Genomic DNA, 20,518 nt, shown 5'->3' on the forward strand with positions numbered 1-20,518 from the left:
GTCCCCACCCAAATCTCATCTTGAATTGTACTCCCATAATTCCTATATGTTGTGGGAGGGACCCAGTGGGAAATAATTTGAATTATGGGGATGGTTTCCCCCATACTGTTCTCATGGTAGTGAATAAGTCTCACGAGATCTGATGGTTTTAGCAGGCGTTTCCACTTTTGCATCTTCCTCATTTTCTCCTGCTGCCACCATATAAGAAGTGCCTTTTGCCTCCCGCCATGATTCTGAGGCTTCCCCAGCCATGTGGAACTGTAAGTCCAATTAAACCTCTTTTTCTTCCCAGTCTCAGGTATGTCTTTATCAGCAGTGTGAAAACAGACTAATACAACAAGGAAACCTAATGTCATTACATTAACATCACACAAAATAGTCTTTAAAGAAAAAAGCTACGAAAAAGCTAGAAAAAAGAAAAAATCTAGGCAAATGGAGTAATTACACAAGGATATCACAATTCTAAACCTGTATGCCCCTATCTATACTCAGAATATATAAAGCAAAAATTGGAATTGCAAGGAAAAATAAGAATTCCACAATCAGGATAGGAGATTTTAATATACTCTTCAATTAATAGATAACATAAATTTCAAACAATAACATTAACAAATTTGATCTAACATATAAAGCTCTAACAATTAGAGAAAACACAACAAGCCACATGAAGCCATATACTTCCAAACCATGAAGCAATTCTAAAAAATGCCAAATAATTGATGTCATGCAGAGCTCATTCTCTGACAATAGTGTAATTAAATTGGAAACCATTTATGAAAAGAAAAACTAAAGTTAAAAATGTATTTGGTTAGAAGGCATAAAGAATTCAAAACCCAACAGTAAAACAAACAATCCAATTAGAAAACAGTCAAAATACATTAAGACATTTTATCATAAAAGATATACAGATGGCAAATAACCACGTGAAAAATGTTCAAGATCATTAGCCAGTAAGAAAATGTGAATTAAAATAAGGAGATATCACTACACACCTATCAGAATTACCAAAAATACAAAAAAAGGTGACAACACCAAATTCTGGCAAAGATGCAGAGGAATTGCATCACTCATACACTGTTAATGGGAAATAGTATAGGAACTCTGCAAAATAGCTTGGCAATTTCTTAAAAAGCTAAATAAATATAATTACCATATGACCCAGCAATTGTACTCCTAGAAATTTATCCCAGAGAAATAAAAACTTACATTCACACACACCAAAACAACTATATAAATGTTCCCATAGCAATTTTATCTGTAATAACCAAAAAATAGAATCACTCCAGGTACCCTTCAATAGAGGAATACTTATACAAACTGTGATACATACATAATATGAAATATCACTCAGCAATAAAAATAAATGAACTACTGATACATGCGACAACCTGGATGGATCTCTGGGGAAACAGGCTGAGTGAAAAAGGCCAATGCCAAAAGTTTACAAACTGTACAGTTCTATACATGAAATGACAAAGTAATAGAGATGAAAAACAGACTAGTGGTCACTGGGGTTAGGAACTGAAGGCAGGGGAGTGGCAGAGGAGGGAGGTAGATACAGTTATAAAAAGGCAACATGAGAGATCCTTGGTGTTAACTGCTCAGTATCTTATAATTTTTCTATACCAAATCTAACATACACATTATAAATACATATTTTTCTGTAACTTACTTCTCTGGAGAATGTATAAAAGGTAACAGTAGCTGCTTCTGGGAGATGGGACAGGGGACAGAGTGGGTGGGGTGTAGGCAGGAAGAGGAGGCACACTTGAACTTTTTTACTTTGTGTCATTTGCATGTTCTGTCATGAGTGTTGGAATTTAAAAGTCAATAAAGATGTTGAAATTTAAAAATATATTTCAAAATTTAAAACAATAACCTCTAAATAACCAATAGAGCAAAGAAGAAATCATAACAGCTATTAGAAAATACATAGAACTCATGGGAGAGAACTAATGTGGTCCTTAAGGGAAACCATATAGTCATAAATGATTATATTAAGCAAAAAAGAAGGCTTAAAAATAAAGAGCTAAGAATTTAATTCAAAAAGTTAGAAAAAGCACAAGAGGGATTCCAAGCCAAAGAAAGGAAATAAAGATACAAGTACATATTAAAGATAACACTGAAGGAGTCAACAAAGCTAAAGCTGGTTATTTGAAAAGTCTAATAAAACAAACAAATATCTGGCAAGAAAGATCAAGGAGAAAGAAACAGAGAAGAGGCATAAATAATATTAACAATGAAAAAAATGTCCAGAGGCTGGTCCAAGTGCAGTGGTATTTACAACTAATTGATCATAATCAGTTACAGATTTATTTGTTCCTTCTCCTTTTCAACTCCCACTGCTTCACTTGACTAGCCTAAAAAAAAAAATAAAAAATGAGTGCATAGTTACAGCAATAGCACAGTATAGTAAGCAAGAAAGAGAATATAAATGATGCAGTTAGAAATGGGGAAAAGGCCAAAAATTGGGGTAGTAGTAGAAACAGAAAGATCAATAAGGAGGTTATCAGAGTAGTCCAATGGCAATGATGGTGAGGAAGAGTGGAGACAGAGAAAACAGATTTAAACTGTTTTTGGAAGTAGAGGTGACAGGATATGCTGAAGCATGAAATATGAGTTTGAAGGAAAGACAGAATGAGATTAAAGATAATTATTAAAGACAAAAATCAGTACTTCCTACCTCAGCATACAAGGTCCTCAGAATGATTCCAGTTTAATTCTTCTAATTTCAACTCTCATGAACCCAATTCACTTAGCTTACCTTCCAGTCCTACTAAAATTCTCACCATTCACCTAGCATCCCACGCTCTTTCGGTATGTTCCCTCTTTCTGAAATGCTCCAATTCCTCATTAAATCCCAATCATCTTTCAAGACTCAGCTGAAATGTCACCTCTGTGAAGCTTTCCACAAATCTCACAGGCATAATTAGTCACGCCTTTAATCTGGCTTCCTACTACTCTTATCTAATAGTAGCAGTAGTATTAGTACCTGTTGAGCATCTCAAATTAGAAAATCCGAAATCTGAAATGCTTCAAAATCTAAAACCTTTTGAGTGCCAATATGATGCTCAAAAGAAATGCTCCTTGGAGCATTTCAGATTTTCAGATTAGAGACACGCAGCTAGTAAGTATACTGCAAATATTACAAATATATGTATACATAGCAAATATTACTATATATGTTGCAAACATTACAAAATATACATATTACAAATATATCTATTACAAATATTACTATATATTGCAAATATTACAAAAATTTATATATGATATACATCTGATATATATCTCCGATATATATGAAATACATCTGATATATATCTCCGATATCCGAAACACTTCTGGTCCCAAGCATTTCAGATAAGGGCTATTCATTCACCTGTAGCGGCAGAAGCAGCATTTAAATATATAAGAGCAGTAGATGCTCTTATATATATCTCTGATATGTGATACATCATATAGATCATATTTATATATATTTATCATATATATCTGATATATATGATAGATACATACATCTGATATATATATCTTATATATCAGAGATATATATCATTATCTATCAGAGATATATGATGTGTGTATATATACATCTGAATCCCAGATGTGTGTGTGTATATATATATATATTTACACATATATACACACACATATATATACACATATATATACACACATATACATACACATATATATACACACATATATATACACATATATATACACATATATTTTATATATATACACATATATATATACATATATATATGTGTATATATATATATATGAAATCCGAAGCACTTTGGGTCCCAAGCATTTCAGATAAGGGCTATTCACCTGTAGTGGCAGAAACAGCATTGTTAAGAGTAGTAGATGCTAACATTACTGAGGGCTTACTATGAAGCACTGTTATAAATCCATTACATAGATTAGTTGATTTAATCCCATCAACAATCTTAGATATTAAATATTATTATGCCCTTTTTTCTTTTGCTAACATTGGTACCAATATTATGTCATTTTTATAAAGAAACTAAGGTACAGAAAGATTAAATAACTTGCCAAAGGTTACACACCTAGTAAGTGGAGAAACCAAGATCTGAACACAGGCACTCTGGCTTAAAAGCTCACATACAACTTCCCAATAAAGCCAAAGAATAGGAAGTTGGTGGGAATGTGAAACAGTATAGCCACTATGCAAAACAGTATGGCACTTCCTAAAAAATTAAGAGTGGAACTACTATATGGTCCAGCAATCCCACTTTAATTTATCCAAAAAAACAGAAATCAGGATCTTGAAAAAACATTTGCACAGCCATGTTCATAGCAGCATTATTCACAATAGCCAAGAAGTGGAAGCAGCTCAAATATCTATCAACAGATGAAGAGATAAACAAAATGTGGCATACACACACAGTGGGATATTATCCAGGCCTAGAAAGGAAGGAAATCCTGCAGTATGCAACAAAATGGATAAGCCTTGAGGACACTGTACTAAGTGAAATAAGCCAGTCACAAAAAAAGACAAATATAGTGCTGCATAAGTACACTTATATGAATGAGGCATCCAGAGTAGTCAAAATCATAGACAGAAAGTGGAGTAGTGGTTGCTAGTGGCTGGAAGAGCAGTAGAAAATAGGGAATTATTGTTGAATGGGTACACAGTTTCAGTTCTGCAAGATCAAAAGAGCTCTGGAGATCTGTTGCACAACAATGTGAACATACTGAACACTGCTGAATTCTATGCTTAAAAATGGTTATGATGGTAAACTTTGCATGTTTAAATGACAATTTTTTAAAAATTATTTTTAGAAAAGCAAATAAAGGCATGTCCACAGAACACAGATATATGGTATAATTTTACATGTAAAGCAGACATGACAGATAGAGCTGGGGAAGTAGACTGAACCTGATGAAGAGTCTTAAATGCTAAAATGAATTTTAAATGATAAAATATTTAATCCTGGCCCAGAGCAGGAAAACATTACATAAATGTTCCTTTCCTTCAGACTTTCTCCTCTATGGGTAGAGAGACACTAAGGTTTTCAAGGAGTGAAGTCGCCATATATGAAAATCTACACCCTCCTGCTTTTCTTCTCAACCTCTGATTGTTTCCTTTCAATCTCCTTTGATGGCTTTTCTCCTTTTACCCATGCCTTAAAAGTTGCTCTTGCCCAGGTTTCTATACTTGCCTGTTTTGTGTTTCACTATATGCATTTTCAGGATGATTCTATTCACTTCTTTGGTTTTAACAGCCATTTATTCACAAATAATGCCCAAATCTCTTATCTCCAGCTCTAGATCTTCCACTCAGGCTCCTTATACACATACCCACATACACATACACATCCCTAGGTGAACGGATCTCTTCACCAAGGTATGTCACTGGTACCTCAAACTCAACATCTTCAATTCTGAACACATTATCTTCCCTTCCTCAGTTCTATCCCTACGTCTGAACATTCTCTTGAATTCCTTGCGTAAGTAAATGAAATTGTCACCACCATCCACCAAACGGCTCAAACCAGAATCTTTGGTGTCATCTGTAATTCCTTCCATTCCCTCACCTACTTTATCTGATCCACCACCAAAAATTCTTGCTATAACCTCAAATCCTTCTACCTTTTATTCATTCTGATTGCCAATAGCTTCTTCAGTTCATCATCCATAAACTAGACCATTGCAAACAGCCACCTAGCAAGTCTGCCTACCTTTCTCCAACCAACCCTCTACTGTGTAGTACTAAAACACACATCTGATCATTTAATTCCTCTGCTTAAGAGCATTTAATAGCTCTTTAATATCTATAAGATAAAGTAATTCTTTGACCTGAGCCCTACCTTTGTACCCTCAACTTTCCACCCCAACCTGTACTTAATTGTATATTCTCTGCACCTGTCATACTCAACTACGTGTAGTTTCCCAAACTTGTCATTCTCTTTCATCTCTCAAATCTTTGTACATGTTGCTCCATCTGTCCAAAATGTTACTCCCAGCTCCAACCCCTACTAGTACATCTCATCCGATGAAATCCTACCTGTCCTTAGAACCTTAGATAAGGTACCTACTCCTATGGGAAGCCCTCTCACTGAGTTAGTTGTCCCCCTATAGCACCTTATATATACCTCCATCAAATAGCATAGCATGTGTGTCTATTTCTTTACTTCCCTTACTAGATTGTGAGTCAGTGTATTTTTATTTATCTTTGCATTCTTAACATCTAGCACAATTCCTTGCACAAAGATTCTCAATAAAAATGAATGAATAGTGATAGTTTAAAAACTTGACACTAAAAGTCAAGGTTACTGACTGCATACTTTAATTTTTAGCCACAGATTACATCTCTAACAACGGCTATTTATCCAAAATGTGTGTGACATAAAGATTATACAACACCAAACTAACCATTAACAAAAAAAAAATCATACACACAAATATGTATTAGTACTTATCCACCCATCAAATATCTAACGTATACCAGCAACTGTGCTAGGTGCTGGAGATACAAAGATGAATAAGACCTATGATGTAAGGGCTTAAAGGGTAGTGGGGAAGACAGGGAAGTGAATGATTAAGAGTATGATAAATGCCATGGCACTCTTATACAGTGTTACAAAAACCTGGGCATAGTTGTGACACATAGCCAGTGGGGTTTAAGGAAGTGGGACTTCCCTGAGGAGGTGGTATGTAAGCTAAACATTGAAAGACAAATAGAAGTTAGCCAGGCTGAGGGGTAGAGACAGGCAATCCAGGCTGAGGGGATGCCTTATGTAAATCCCAGACAAAAAGTGGGAAGATGAAGTAAAGACTACAATATGTTCAGCTACTGCAAATTTCAGCATTGCTGGTGTCTACACCTAAAGACTGAAGTGGCAAGAGATGAGGCTGAAGGTGTTTTAAGCAAGGCCACATCATAGATGGCACTGTATGACATACAGAAAATTTGGACTTTCTCCTAAAATCCAGTTATACCTACACTGACCCAGACCCACTCATTTCAACCACAGCAGCTCTGCTTTCATCTTTTCAAGTTGTTTCGGTTCCCTCACTAAGTCTTTCTTTTAAACTTGGAAAATCACTAACATAGGCAGCAGAGAAACACTGAAGGATTTCATGCAGCAGAGTGATGTGACTGGTGGCAGTGTGATAAATAAACTAGAGAGCTGGAGATAAAGTCAGGAGGTTATGAGCTCATTCAGTTGAGAAATGACAAAGGTTTGAACTAGGGAAATGACAGTGGCATAAAGAAAAAGAGATATGGAGACCTATTAAAGTTAGGGGATATAAGTGAAATTATGTTTTCAAAGTATGTATCATAGTACCTAGAAGAGATCAATAAATGTGTTCTATTATTATCAAAATCATCTGAATAAATCTGGAGGATAAAGCAAGAAAATCAACAGAAGTTTACAAGTTTCGTTAAGTTGAGAAACTGGGTAGACGGTGTTATCATTCCAAAAGACTGGGAGCAGGATGCTGTTTTTTGGGTTCTGTACATTTTGAGGTGAGAATGGGGAGGATGAATTCATGGCTTAATATTAGCCATGTTAAGGTGCCTGTGGAACATCTAGATGAAGATATCAGATGATAGACTATATGAAACTGGGGCTCAGAACAGATTCAGATCAGGAGATATCATCAGTATGCAGACAACCACTACCCTCAGATAGTGGTGCCAAAGAAGCCCCCAAATCTAAGCTTAAGATGTGGGAGAATCAATACCTAGATGTATCTAAACTTTCAAAAGCCACCAAGTCTGAGGATGTACAAGAGAAGAAGAAAAGTTTTGTCACTTTGAAATGCCATTTTTATTATACTATAATGTCTTAAGACAACCATATTATCAAGCTTTTCTAATTGATTCACTGCTTGTCAAAGTAAGACCTAGGTTCTTATATTTTTAATCAAACTTTATTTTTGGAATATGAGTAAACCCAATTTGATTTGTAAAATAGTCTTCATTCTGGGAAGACCTCATGTTCTGGAATAAGAAAACACAAAATAGGCCAGGTACGGTAGTTCATGCCTGTAATCCCAGCATTTTGGGAGGATCGTTTGAGGCCAAGAGTTCAAGACCAGCCTGGGTAGCATAGCGAGATTCCATCTCTAAAGAAAATGCTCAAAGTTAGCTGGGTGCAACGGCATGCACCTGTAGTCCTAGTTACCCAGGAGGCTGAGGCAGGAGGATAACTTGAGCCCAGGAGTTTGAGGTTACAGTGAGCTATTACCATGCCACTGTACTATAGTCTAGGCAACAGAGTGAGATCCTGTGTCAAAAAAAAAAAAAAAGAAAGAAAGAAAGAAAGAAAGAAAGAGAAAAAGAAAAAAAAACACATACCTACACACAAAGTAAATCTGAAACTAAAATTATACATGTTAGGAAGGTAAATTTCGAAAAATTACTTAATGTCTCTATGTCCCATATTCCCCATTTGTCAAATTGGGATAACACCACCTACCTTACTTGGCTGTGATGAGAATTAAGTTACATAACATGTGTAAAGAAACTAATATGTTGACTAGCACGTAGTGCAAGCTCAACAAACAATAACTTTTACTATCATTCTACCTTTGAGAAATGAGAAGCAAGAATTTTACTTTTAATTTTAGGTTAAATAAGGTCATGAAAAATATATCTGAATTAATATTTTAAAGTATACTGTCTCAGTACCTGGGCTTTCAAGGTAGCAGATTTTCTTTTTTTTTTTTTTTTTTTTTTTTGAGACTGTCTTTCTCTGTCACCCAGGTTGTAGTGCAGTAGCGCAATCTCGGCTCACTGCAACCTCCACCACCGGACCAAGTTCAAGCAATTCTCCTGCCTCAGCCTCCCAAGAAGCTGGGATTACAAGCATGCACCACCACGCCCAGCTAAGTTTTGTATTTTTAGTAGAGATGGAGTTTCATCATGTTGGCCAGGCTGGTCTCAAACTCCTGACTTCCTGACCTCAAGTGATCCGCCCACCTCAGCCTCCCAAAGTGCTGGGTTACAGGCATGAGCCACCACACCTGGCCCAAGGCAGCAGATTTTCTAACATGTAAACCCATGATATGTCAAAAAGACTGAATTGAGAGATTGACACAAGCAGTCGTGCATACAATAGTGAAATAGTAAAAGCAAATTACAAAGGCAGGACGTGTAGAAAACTGAATCCAATTTAGAAATTTCATCCAGTTGCTCCCAAATCTTAGCTATTATAACAGAATATGCTTTCAAAATGAATTTAGAACAGGTTAAAAGAAGATTAACTCATGTTACTTTTTGGATTCCTACATATTTACAATGAGATAACATATGGGAAGACACTATAAGCTATGACAAATCTAATTTTTTTTATATTGTAGCATTCTGAAAAACACTGTAGTTAATATCTAACAGAAAATAAAAAGTGTGTTTCTTCTTTCTATTCCTATTCAATGAAGAATTAAAGTGCCAAGATCTAACAGTCAAAAGCACTTAATAGGTGGGAGATTAGGGGTTTGTTTTGGGCGGATATAGAAATGGAGAGATTTAACCTATGCTTTATCTTAAACTTGAGTTTTCCATCAACCTCCTGTTTATCATCACATTTAAGAAAAAAAGGGAAAAACATAATGGTAGATATTTTTCCTAGTTAAGACTTCCTAAGTTTAAATTTTGATGAAGTTTAAGAAAATAATGCTCAAAATCTATTGGCTGACTTTTACAACCATCAAATATGAAGCCTAAAATACAATAGCATATATAGGTTGTATATACCCACACACATATGTAGGAAAAGGGGCAGGCATGAGGTTTCCAAGCCTCTTGGAGAATTACTTGTTATTTTAAACAAAATCACTCATGAGAAAAATAAAATGATGCATTTGGTTTATTCTCAAAGGAAAGATCACTATTTCACAAAACAGTAAAACTTGTATGCTATATATTTCACATATTAGTGGTTAAAATTAAACAACTCCAATCTTTCTTCTAACTTAAGTTTATGTATGATATACACATACATGTACATACGTACAGACATATATGTGTTTATGTAAATTTTAATCCTGTATAGAGATATTTAGGAAGTATTAAATGCTATCGTTGATAAACTTACGAATCAACATGCAGAACTCTCCGGCCACTTCTTGAACATGCAGCTGCAATGATGGATTCAGGCAAACCTACAAAAACACACACCTGTATCATTTAGAATGTAGAAATATACATATTTTACATAAAATGTTCAATACATGCCATTGCTGTATAGAACAGTTTAACAACCAAAGAGACCCATCCTTGCTTGTATTCAGAATTATAAAGTTTATATTAATTATACTGTAAGATGTTTCTTAAACATATACCACTCATACTGAAAATTTTATTATGTGGAAGACATTTTTCTTTTTTGAGACGGAGTCTCACTCTGTCACCAGCTGGAGTGCAGTGGCGCGATCTCGGCTCACTGCAACCTCCGACTCCCTGGTTCAAATGATTCTCCTGCCTCAGCCTCCCGAGTAGCTGGGATTACAGGCATACGCCGCACACCCAGCTAATTTTTGTATTTTTAGTAGAGACAGGGTTTCACCATGTTGGCCAGGATGGTCTCAATCTCCTGACCTTGTGATCCGCCCACCTCGGCCTCCCAAAGTGCTGAGATTATAGGCGTGAGCCACCGCGCCCGGCCAGAGATATTTTTTAAAAAGCAGTTCTGCTTAATTTGGCAAGAAAAAATAATTTTTAAAAGTACTTACAATCTTTTTGTATGTAAATTACCATCAATGAGCAACTGTAACTACTATATATTGTTCAGTTAAAAACCATGTTCACACACTAGCTCATCTGAGTCTCCCAATTGCACTGAGAGATAACCATATGCATATGCATTTTAGAGAAGAAGAAAAAGAACCGGGACATGAATATCTTAACTTTCTGCCCAATGCTTAAAACAAACAAAAAAAAGTTCTAGAGTTGAAATTTAAACCCAGATATAACTCCGAAGCCACAATGCCTCTGAGGGGGAATGGCACACACTTTTTAGCTTAAGAAATATGTCAGCTAGTTTAGAAAGGGGCTGCTTACAAGATACATTATTTTGCTTTTGACCAATATAGCAGTATAAAAACAAAACATTTATGCTTTAAAATCAAACTTAATCATACCATAAAGCTGATTATCATAAAAAGACATATATATATTATTTCTACCAGCACCAACCAAAAATTAAAAGTTGCCAAAGATAATGATGTTTTATGATTTTAAAAATTCAAGTTTTCTATTTGATAGTTAATACCCTGTAAGTTCCAGACTCTTCAAAAATTTTTGTCATATGATCTACCATGTTGATAGAAGCTAGTGTTTTTTTATATTAGTTATAAAAATAAAGCATGTTTTAAAAGTTTAGTGCAATTCTATAGTGCTACTACGAACTCCTTCACCATGATGAAACATCCTGATCCTCTCATGTTTTTACTTAGTGGAAAAAAAACAGCACCAGTCTTTTGGCAAGGGTTTAAACTACACACTAAGCATCAAGGATTTCAGGAAAGGGGAAAGTCATCTTCTGTATATAAAAAGCAATATGCATATGGAAACAATTGATACAGTCAATCTCTAGCTAAAATCCATATTAAACACAAGCTCCAGCCTGCCTTCACAGAGGAACTAGTTTTCCAGTGTTGAACATTTTGTGGGAATATAATGCTTGGTTCAAAACAAAAGAAGTTCTAACAAATGTACTGAAAATAACCATTAAATATCAATCATTGAAAACAAGCCATCATAAAGTTCCAAGCTTAACTTTAGATATAATTTAAGTAAACAAAATAAGAATTTCTGGAGTAGAGGGAAATAGGAGAAAGTTTTAAATAGCTAAATGCAGTTTTTAAGTTAAAACCCTTATTGAAATCAAAAGACCATCTGAACTTTTTGCTACACTTAAAGAAATAAAGTTCCTTTTTAGTGAAATGCAGTCATTATGGTACTTTAAAAGCTGATAAGCAGCTTAGTTAAAAGGATAATGGCAAAGAAATACTCAGGAAGCAGAATTAGTAGTTAAAGATTAATGCTCTTATGTGTAATAATCACAGCATTAATAACAATGCCACCAAATATTAGTATAGGGTTTCATCCTCCAAACTGTATTTTCACATACATCATCTTATTTATTCCTCATTATAATCCTAGGAGGCAGGCAGTATTATCTATGTGAGGAAATAGGTTAAGAAAGGTTAAATAACTTGCCAAATACCAAGTAATTTGGTAATTCCATATCCCCAATTCAAATTACCATGATAATTCACTATCTCCAACTTGGATGCAAGTTTGAAAATGAAGATTTAAGGACAATACAGCAACAAAATGAAACAGGCATGGTCTCAATCAGACAGACTTAGACTTGAATCTTGGTTTTGCTACTCACCTAGCTGCACAACCTCAGATAAGTCACTTGACTTCTCTGAGCCTTTGTTTCCTCATCTATCAATGAGAATATCATGATCTACCTCACAGAATTCAGTTCTGTTGTTAGCAAGGGTACTTGCCCTATGAACACTATCTACTCTTATTATCCTTCAGAATGATATTTTAGAAGCATTATTTCCATCTAACACTACCCCAAACATAAACCTATTTTCACCAGATGCCAGCTCCAATAGTGAACAATAATAAAATTACTCGCCTCCATTTGGCCAAAAATAACTCTTACTTAGGGTAGGCAGTTATACACGTGGTTATTTCCATGGCTGTGATCAACAATGTCAGAAGTCAAATCTCTGCTATTAAAGCAAAGCCAAGAATGGATTTCAATACTGAACATGATTTGAGTCCAAATTACATAAAGCCAAAATGACTATCATTTGTGTTTTTCCTTAATACTTCCATCCAAACATTCCCATAAGTTTGTGAAATTCATAAGCTGTTCTAATGTTAAATGGCAAGGGCCTATTATCTTCATGCTTAGAATGACTAAAATAGCAAACTAATAATACAGTTAACAATGTCTTCTTGGCCAAGATTTCATATTTCTTCCCACCCATTCAATAAACAGAATTTCCAGGATACAGGAGGCATGTAGTAGGTTCTCCATAGATATTTGCTGAAGAAAAGAAAAAGAAAATGGGGAAAGGGGAGAGGAAGGGAGAGAGAGAACAAACTGTGCTAGGTAGTGAGAGGTTGCCATACGTTTTTTGCAAGATAATCCCTAGCCTGTTAGAGCTCAGAGTCTATGTAACAAGAATTTAAAGAGATTAAAATAATAAGTGTATTTAAAACTGTGATAGAAACACAATGGAAAGAAACACTCCCTCTGTAGAGGGAGTCATGGAAAGCTCCAAAGAACAGGAGAAATTAGCTGGGTCTTTCAGGGTCTCTAACAACCCTAACTGAGGAGTGCAGAAGATGGAAAAAGGAAGTGGAAAGGAGCATTCCTGGCAAAGTTAAAGGAGGAAGGGAGAACCAAAAAGTGATGCTTTAAAAAAAAGTGTTTGGACTGGCCTACTTCACTTAGCATAAAGTTTTCAAGGGTTATCCATGTTGCAGCATGGATCAGTACTTCATTACTTTTTTTTTTAATAACCACGTAATATTCCCTTATATGGATATACCACATTTCTCTATCCATTCTTCTGTCGATGGACATTTAGGTTGTTTTCACATGTTACCCATTGTGAACACTGCTGCAACAAACATAAAGCCAGTGACAGAAGGACAAATGCCACATGATTCCACCTATATGAGGTATTTAAAAATAGGCAAATTCACAGAATCAAAAAGTGGAATGGTGGTTGCCATGGGTTTGGGGGAGAGGGAAATGGGGAGTTGCTAATCAACTAGCATGAAGTATCAGTTATGAAAGAAGAATAATTTCTAAAGAACTGCTCTACATCATTGTACCTATAGTAAACAACACTGTATTGCACACTTAAAAATTTGTTAAGAGCAGAGATCTCATGTCAAGTCTTCTTACCAACATAAAACAAAATTTAAAAAAATTCCCAAGAGGTTGAAGCCAAATTATAGTATCTGAACTTGAGCCTCTAAGGAATAGGGAGTCTTGAAAGGACTTTAGCCAGATCATGGTCAAATCAGGGTTTCAAAAAATAAAAATAAAAACTGTAGTCAAAGCAAGGAGGATAAACTTGTATAAAACTGGAGCTTTATGCTTCATGGTTTTTAAAAATTATTTAGGGCTGGGCACGGTGGCTCACACCTGTAATCCCAGCACTTTGGGGGGCCGAGGTGGGCAGATCACCTGAGGTCGGGAGTTCGAGACCAGCCTGACCAACATGTAGAAACCCCATCTCTACTAAAAATGCAAAATTAGCCAGGCGCGGTGGCGCGTGCCCATAATCCCAGCTACTCGGGAGGCTGAGGCAGGAGAATCACTTGAACCCGGAAGGCAAAGGTTGCGGTGAGCCAAGATCGCACCATTGCACTCCAGCCTGGGCAACAAGAGAAAAACTCCGTCTCAAAAAAAAAAAAAATTTATTTAGGAAAAGTTAACATACTTAAAACTTTTTGGTCTTATTGCTAATTTGGTAAAATAATAAAATGACTGCTTGTTTTGTTTAAATTAATATTTCTAAGTGCATACTTAAAAGTTTTTGGTCTTATTGCTAATGTAGTAAAATAATGACTTTTGTTTAAATTAATATTTCTAAGCTCAATTTTAATGGCACTTAAACTCTTGATTAATTTCAAAATAACACCTGTTCAAATTCAATGCTTAAAAAAGTGAACTACTACTCAAGTTCACACAATATATTTGTGAGGCATTTAGATGAAATATGTACGTGCTTATTTTGAACTATACAGTCTCTCCCACAAGGAAAAGCCCGACATGAGTTAGAAACAGATAACCTAGATGAGGGTCAAATCCTACAGCATTCCACTGGAAACACTCTGTAAAATGTGTGAGCACAAATATACAAGTACAACGTTTTCAACTGTAAGATGAGGTTAATAATACATCTCATATGGGTGCAGGGAGAACAGGTACAAAACGATATCAAACACTATACACAGTGGCTGTTGGCATGTCACTGGCATTCAGTAAATGTTGCTTCTCTTCCCTCCTCTTCCTTTCCCCTTCAATAAGATTAGTTATTTGAAGGAAAAAAAAAGGTATCACTTGCTTACTATTTACTTAAGTTACCTTCAAAGATCTAGCAACTTAAAATCATTTTTTAAAAAGTCCAATAACCTTTTCTTTATGTAAACTATAGAGGTTCATCAAACATTTAATATCATTTAAACATTTCACATTATTAAATATAATTATTACATTCATTAGAGAGGCTGTACCAAACAACTTGCTCTGCCACAGTATTATAAGCAAGCATGTGTAATTCTGATGCAAGACAACAACTTTGGCAAGTCATTTTTATTAAACACAGGTAAATATTAGGTATTAAATTACCATTTCATAACAGTTGTAGTGGGGGAAACTGAGGTTTCCTCCATCATGACTTTCACAGTTGAGGTTCTGTTACAAAGGTGGCAGCTAGAAAAAAAATTAGAAGCTTATGGAATGTTATATCATCATACACTAATATGTATGGTACCAGCTTTCTGCAATTTTCTAAAAACCTGTCTAGATGAAATAGAGATGTTTCTTTATCAAATGAAGGAGCTAGGCTAAAATCAGGACCCAAGAACCTCACCTAAGATATTTTACAGGGATAAAACCATTATCCATTCATTTTTCAAAACCCCCCTTTAATCCAAATTCTTAATGTCAAATCTCATCATTTACAACTATAACATTTAGGTTAGTTCCCCATGATATATTCTTAAAATGTATTAGTATCTGGGATTGATTTTTCCTAACACTATGCTTACACGAGATAAACATAAAATAAAGTACTTACACCACTCCCAGCATATCGAACAATAAATAATAGATTCCCCTGACAGGACTTTGATGACCTGGCAAAGCCCAAGTACTTTCAGCTCAAATCATATGAAACCATAAATCACTCTTTATTTTATAGAACATTTCAAAATGGATTTCTGCTTTCTACCTTGAAAGTCATTCCATGTGTTATTTATAACCAGTGAAGACCAGAATGGAAAGAAAATTACATAGAACTAGAAAATTTACTGTGACTGCTTTAATAAAGAGTAAGTTCTTTTTTAGGAAAAACAGAATTGCTGGCAAGGAAAACTTGATTGAGCAATGAATGCAAAGGTGAAACTACATACTTAATTCATGCAGCCACTCAAAATAATGACATCACAAAATTAAGCAGAAACTGAATTTCAACCCAGGTTTAAGTAGTTTTGTTGATTCCTATCTTAAATTCTATATTAAATATTTACATCTTAAGTCTACTTTTTAGTGGCTACCATAAAAAGGGAAAAATTGCAAATGAAGTAGCCTAGGGAACTACCACAACATAAAGATAAAAATATCATTTTTAAATTGACAATTATTTTTATTCACTCTAACCTCCCCACAAAATACTAAATATTAGTAAATGTCATTTAAAATCTCTGAACTTCTTCCTCGTGGAACAAAATGTGTATTTATAGCCATGTAATTTTTACAATTTTTTGAAAAATATACTACCCATTAAAACATTAACTTGGAAAATTTATTTTAATTTTTAAAAATTCACTATGGTGTGAGCCTTTAGGGATGGCTAATTAAAAGAGTTTCAGTATTCAAGAGTACTGAATTAAGAATCAGAAGGACTGGCTTCCTGTTTTTAGGTGGATACTAAATAGCTGTGACCTCACGAAAGTCACTTAACCTCTAGAATTCAGATTCCTTATAGATATCCTTATTAGATAAAATAAAGGGCTTGGAATAAGTGACCCAAAGGTTTGTTTCAAGTTCTGAAAAGTGAATGTTTATGCTAGGTCAACAACTTGACCTCTATTCTTGAGCAAATGATAAAGTGAAAGATAAAAAGAGGCTTCTGTAAAGATGGCAGCAGTTGTTGAATCTCCCCCATAACTCCCATAAAAACAGACAGTACAATCAGGATACCCAAACCAAACTCCCAGGGACAACATCCATAACAAAGCAAGGTGATACAATATCATCATGAACCCCAAAATAGAAGTGGGTAGTTACAAGCCACCAATAGCTGTAACACCCACATGGTATTAGAAAGTGTGCAGGCTGGGTGTGGTGGCTCACACCTGTAATCCCAGCACTTTGGGAGGCTGAGGTGGGCAGATCGCCTGAGGTCAGAAGTTCGAGACTAGCCTGGCCAACATAGTGAAACCCTGTCTCTACTAAAAACACAAAAATAGTCAGGCATGGTGGCAGGTGCCTGTAATCCCAGGTACTCGGGAGGCTGAGGCAGGAGGATCGCTTGAACCTGGCAGGCAGAGGTTGTAGTGAGCCGAGATCACGCCATTGCACTCCAGCCTGGGCGACAAAAGCAAGACTTTGTCTCAAAACAAAACAAAAAAAAAAAAGAAAGTGTGCAAAAGGAAATGAAGAGAAGATCAAAAAAACTGTTACAGCCCTGAGAGCCAGAAAACCCCAAAAGTGCTATCAGGCACTCACTGGAAGCTTGGCAGACCATTCTGAGAACAGCAGCAGAAACTGGGAAGGGGTTTTGCAGACTTCACCTTGTGAATGAGGGGATAGTCCCACACTGAGGAGTAACTGCTGGGAACCTAATCCAAATTCAGCAGGGAAAATAGAGGCAAAGGAAAGAGAAGGTCTAGACAAAACTAGGGGAGGGTAACAGAGCCAGCAGATTTCAGGCTACATGTTTGATTACTTCCTGAAAACAAAGAAGAGAGGTCTACAGCAAAACAGTTCGAATAGTTTTACTGGCCCCTCCTTCCTATTGAAAACAAAAGGAAAACATTTTTCACTTAAAAATGAGCAACGCAAAAGGATTTCAGTTGAATCACATTCAATGTACATTGGAAAAAAGGGAATAAGGAACAAAATAATATCCCAATAGACAATAAAAGAATGTCAGCCTCACAAATTAGATGAAAAACGTAGCTAATTATGGTATTATGTGCTAAAAGAAATTAACAAAATGGTGGCAGCTCTGAGAGAACAACATGAATCAAAATTAGAAAAACTCAAAAGTAAGGTGATTAGAGAACAGGAACATTTTGAAAAAAATGGAGTTAAAAAATTAAAGAAAAAATCATTTCAGATAAGAAAACTAAACTAGGAAGAGCACAAGACCAAAGAAACAAAATGGATAGATGCCTTAGAAAAAACTGAAGATGCAAAGGAGGGCATGTGATGTAAGTGTTAAGCACATGTTAAACAAAACAGTAGTTATGTTTAAAAAGGAGAGCCCTACACTTTTTGTTATATGTTGGAATATATACAGATAGAATGATACGATATTTAGGATTTGCTTCAAAATAACAGGGTTGGATGGTGAAATGAGAGAAACAGTGGAAGATACTGTCGACGAAAAGAGTTCTTTTTTTTTTTTGAGATGGAGCCTCGCTCTGTTGCCCAGGCTGGAGTGCAGTAGCGCGATCTCGGCTCACTGCAACCTCCGCCTCCCGGGTTCACGCCATTCTCCTGCCTCAGCCTCCCAAGAAGCTGGGACTACAGGTATCCGCCACCATGCCCAGCTAATTTTTTGTATTTTTAGTAAAGACGGGGTTTCACCGTGTTAACCAGGATGGCCTGGATCTCCTAACCTCGTGATCCGCCCGCCTCGGCCTCCCAAAGTGCTGAGATTACAGGCGTGAGACACCATGCCCAGCCAACTCTGTAAAATATTTGAAGAGATTTATTCTGAGCCAAATATGAGTGACCACAGCCCGTGACACAGCCCTCAGGAGGTCCTGAGAACATGTGCCCAAGGTGGTTGGGGTACAGTTTGGTTTTATATATTTTAGGGAGGCATGAGACATCAATCAAATACATTTAAGAAATACATTGGTTTGGTTCAGAAAGGCGAGACAACTCAAAGCTGGTGGGGGGGGAAGTGCTTCCAGGCTATAGGTAAATTTAAACATTTTCTGGCTGACAATTTGTTGAATTTATCTCAAGACCTGGGATTAATGGAAAGGAAAGTTCAGGTTAAAATAAAGGATTGTGGGGACCAAATTTTATTGTGCAGAGGAATCTTTCAGGTAGCAGACCTCAGAGACAGAGCAGGTTGTAAAATGTTTCCTATTGGACCTAAAAGGGTGCCTGGCTCTTAGTTGATTACCTCCTGGATCTGGAAAGAAAGGAAGCAAAATAAAGGGGGGAGGGTATTCTCTATAGAATGTGGATTTTTCCCACAAGAGACTTTGCAGGGCAATTTCAAGGTATGGCAAGGAAATATATTTTGGGGCTAAATATCTTTTCCTTGTCTCATAATGTTATGCCAGAGTCAGACTGAAAAATAAGTCACAATACATAGGGTCAAATAAAACCCATCTGATGAGAATTTATGGTTTGTAGGGCATGACTCCCTAGACCCCTTAGGTAGGAATTTGGGCAAGATAAAAAATCAGAGCTTAGACCTCATTACAGAGAAAACAAGACTGGCGATGAGTTGATAACTGTTGAAACTGGGAGTCTGGTATGTGGAGGGTTACTTTATTCTACTTTTTTATGTTTGAAATTTTCCATTGTAAAAAGCTTAAAAATGGACGTAGCATCCTGTTTTTTATCTAAATGGAGAAAACTACATCAACTCAAAATCTCTTGAAGTTTTGTTAAATAAATATAAATGTTTGCTGAAGACCTTATCCTTGCCAGGAAATAATCTCCACTACAACTAATTTTTCCTTTTTTTTTTTTTTTTTTTTTTTTGAGACAGAGTTTCACTCTTGTCACCCAGGCTGGGGTACAATGGCACAGTCTCGGCTCACTGCAACCTCCGCCTCCCGGGTTCAAGCGATTCTCCTGCCTCAGCTTCCCAAGGAGCTGGGATTACAGGCACCTGCCACTACACCTGGATAATTTTTGTATTTTTAGTACAGACAGGGTTTCACCATGTTGGTCGGGCTGGTCTTGAACTCCTGACCTCAGGTGATCCACTTGCCTAGGCCTCCCAAAGTCCTGGAATTACAGGTGTGAGCCACTGTGCCCAGCCTAATTTTTACTTAATTTTCTTAACACAAATATTTCTATTGTAATTTAAGTGACCAAAATGATCTTTTCACAGCAAAGTATACCCCAGGCCAGTGCTCTTCAAACTTAACATAAAATTTAATTTGTGATAAGGAGAATAGTTTCTGTGTTCAGAACATATTTTACTAATGTGCCACAGAAGAAACATGACCTTTACTGCATTACTCATAAAACTGTGAGTCTAAAATAGATGATGAAAGAGAATAAGTACTCATTTCAAAAATGTTATAAAAATGATACAAAAAACCCTTCCCCTTTATATAAAATCCTATCATGAAAATCATTTTACAAAAAATAGAAATAAAAACTTTTCAGCTTTATAAACTATTTTTTTTAATGAGCGGGCCCTTGGACCAAAAAAGGTATTATCATATCCATCCTATCAATTAAGATGCATGATGTATCCATTGTAAGCACTGACAGTTGTTGAAGACTGTAGGAAACAAAAGAATAGTCAACCAAAAGAAAAAAAGCTCCATAAACAGGAC

At 35.9% G+C, this 20,518-nt stretch overlaps 1 protein-coding gene across 8 annotated transcripts in view; it reads right to left on the reverse strand.

Annotated features, from left to right (window-relative positions):
• CHM (CHM Rab escort protein) overlaps positions 1 to 20,518 on the reverse strand; it is a 187,764-nt gene that overhangs the window by 157,058 nt on the left and 10,188 nt on the right. For 7 of the 8 annotated variants that reach the window (XM_024353228.3, XM_001146272.5, XM_063804190.1 and 4 more), the window contains exon 2: positions 10,080 to 10,146. In XM_024353228.3, coding sequence (XP_024208996.1) covers positions 10,080 to 10,146 — 67 coding nt within the window. Of the gene's footprint in view, positions 1 to 10,079; positions 10,147 to 15,380; positions 15,465 to 20,518 lie in introns of all 8 variants that reach the window. The other variant, XM_063804186.1, reaches the window with a different exon arrangement.

The sequence above is a fragment of the Pan troglodytes genome, chromosome X (genome assembly GCF_028858775.2).
Source record: "Pan troglodytes isolate AG18354 chromosome X, NHGRI_mPanTro3-v2.0_pri, whole genome shotgun sequence".
Taxonomy (NCBI): domain Eukaryota; kingdom Metazoa; phylum Chordata; class Mammalia; order Primates; family Hominidae; genus Pan; species Pan troglodytes.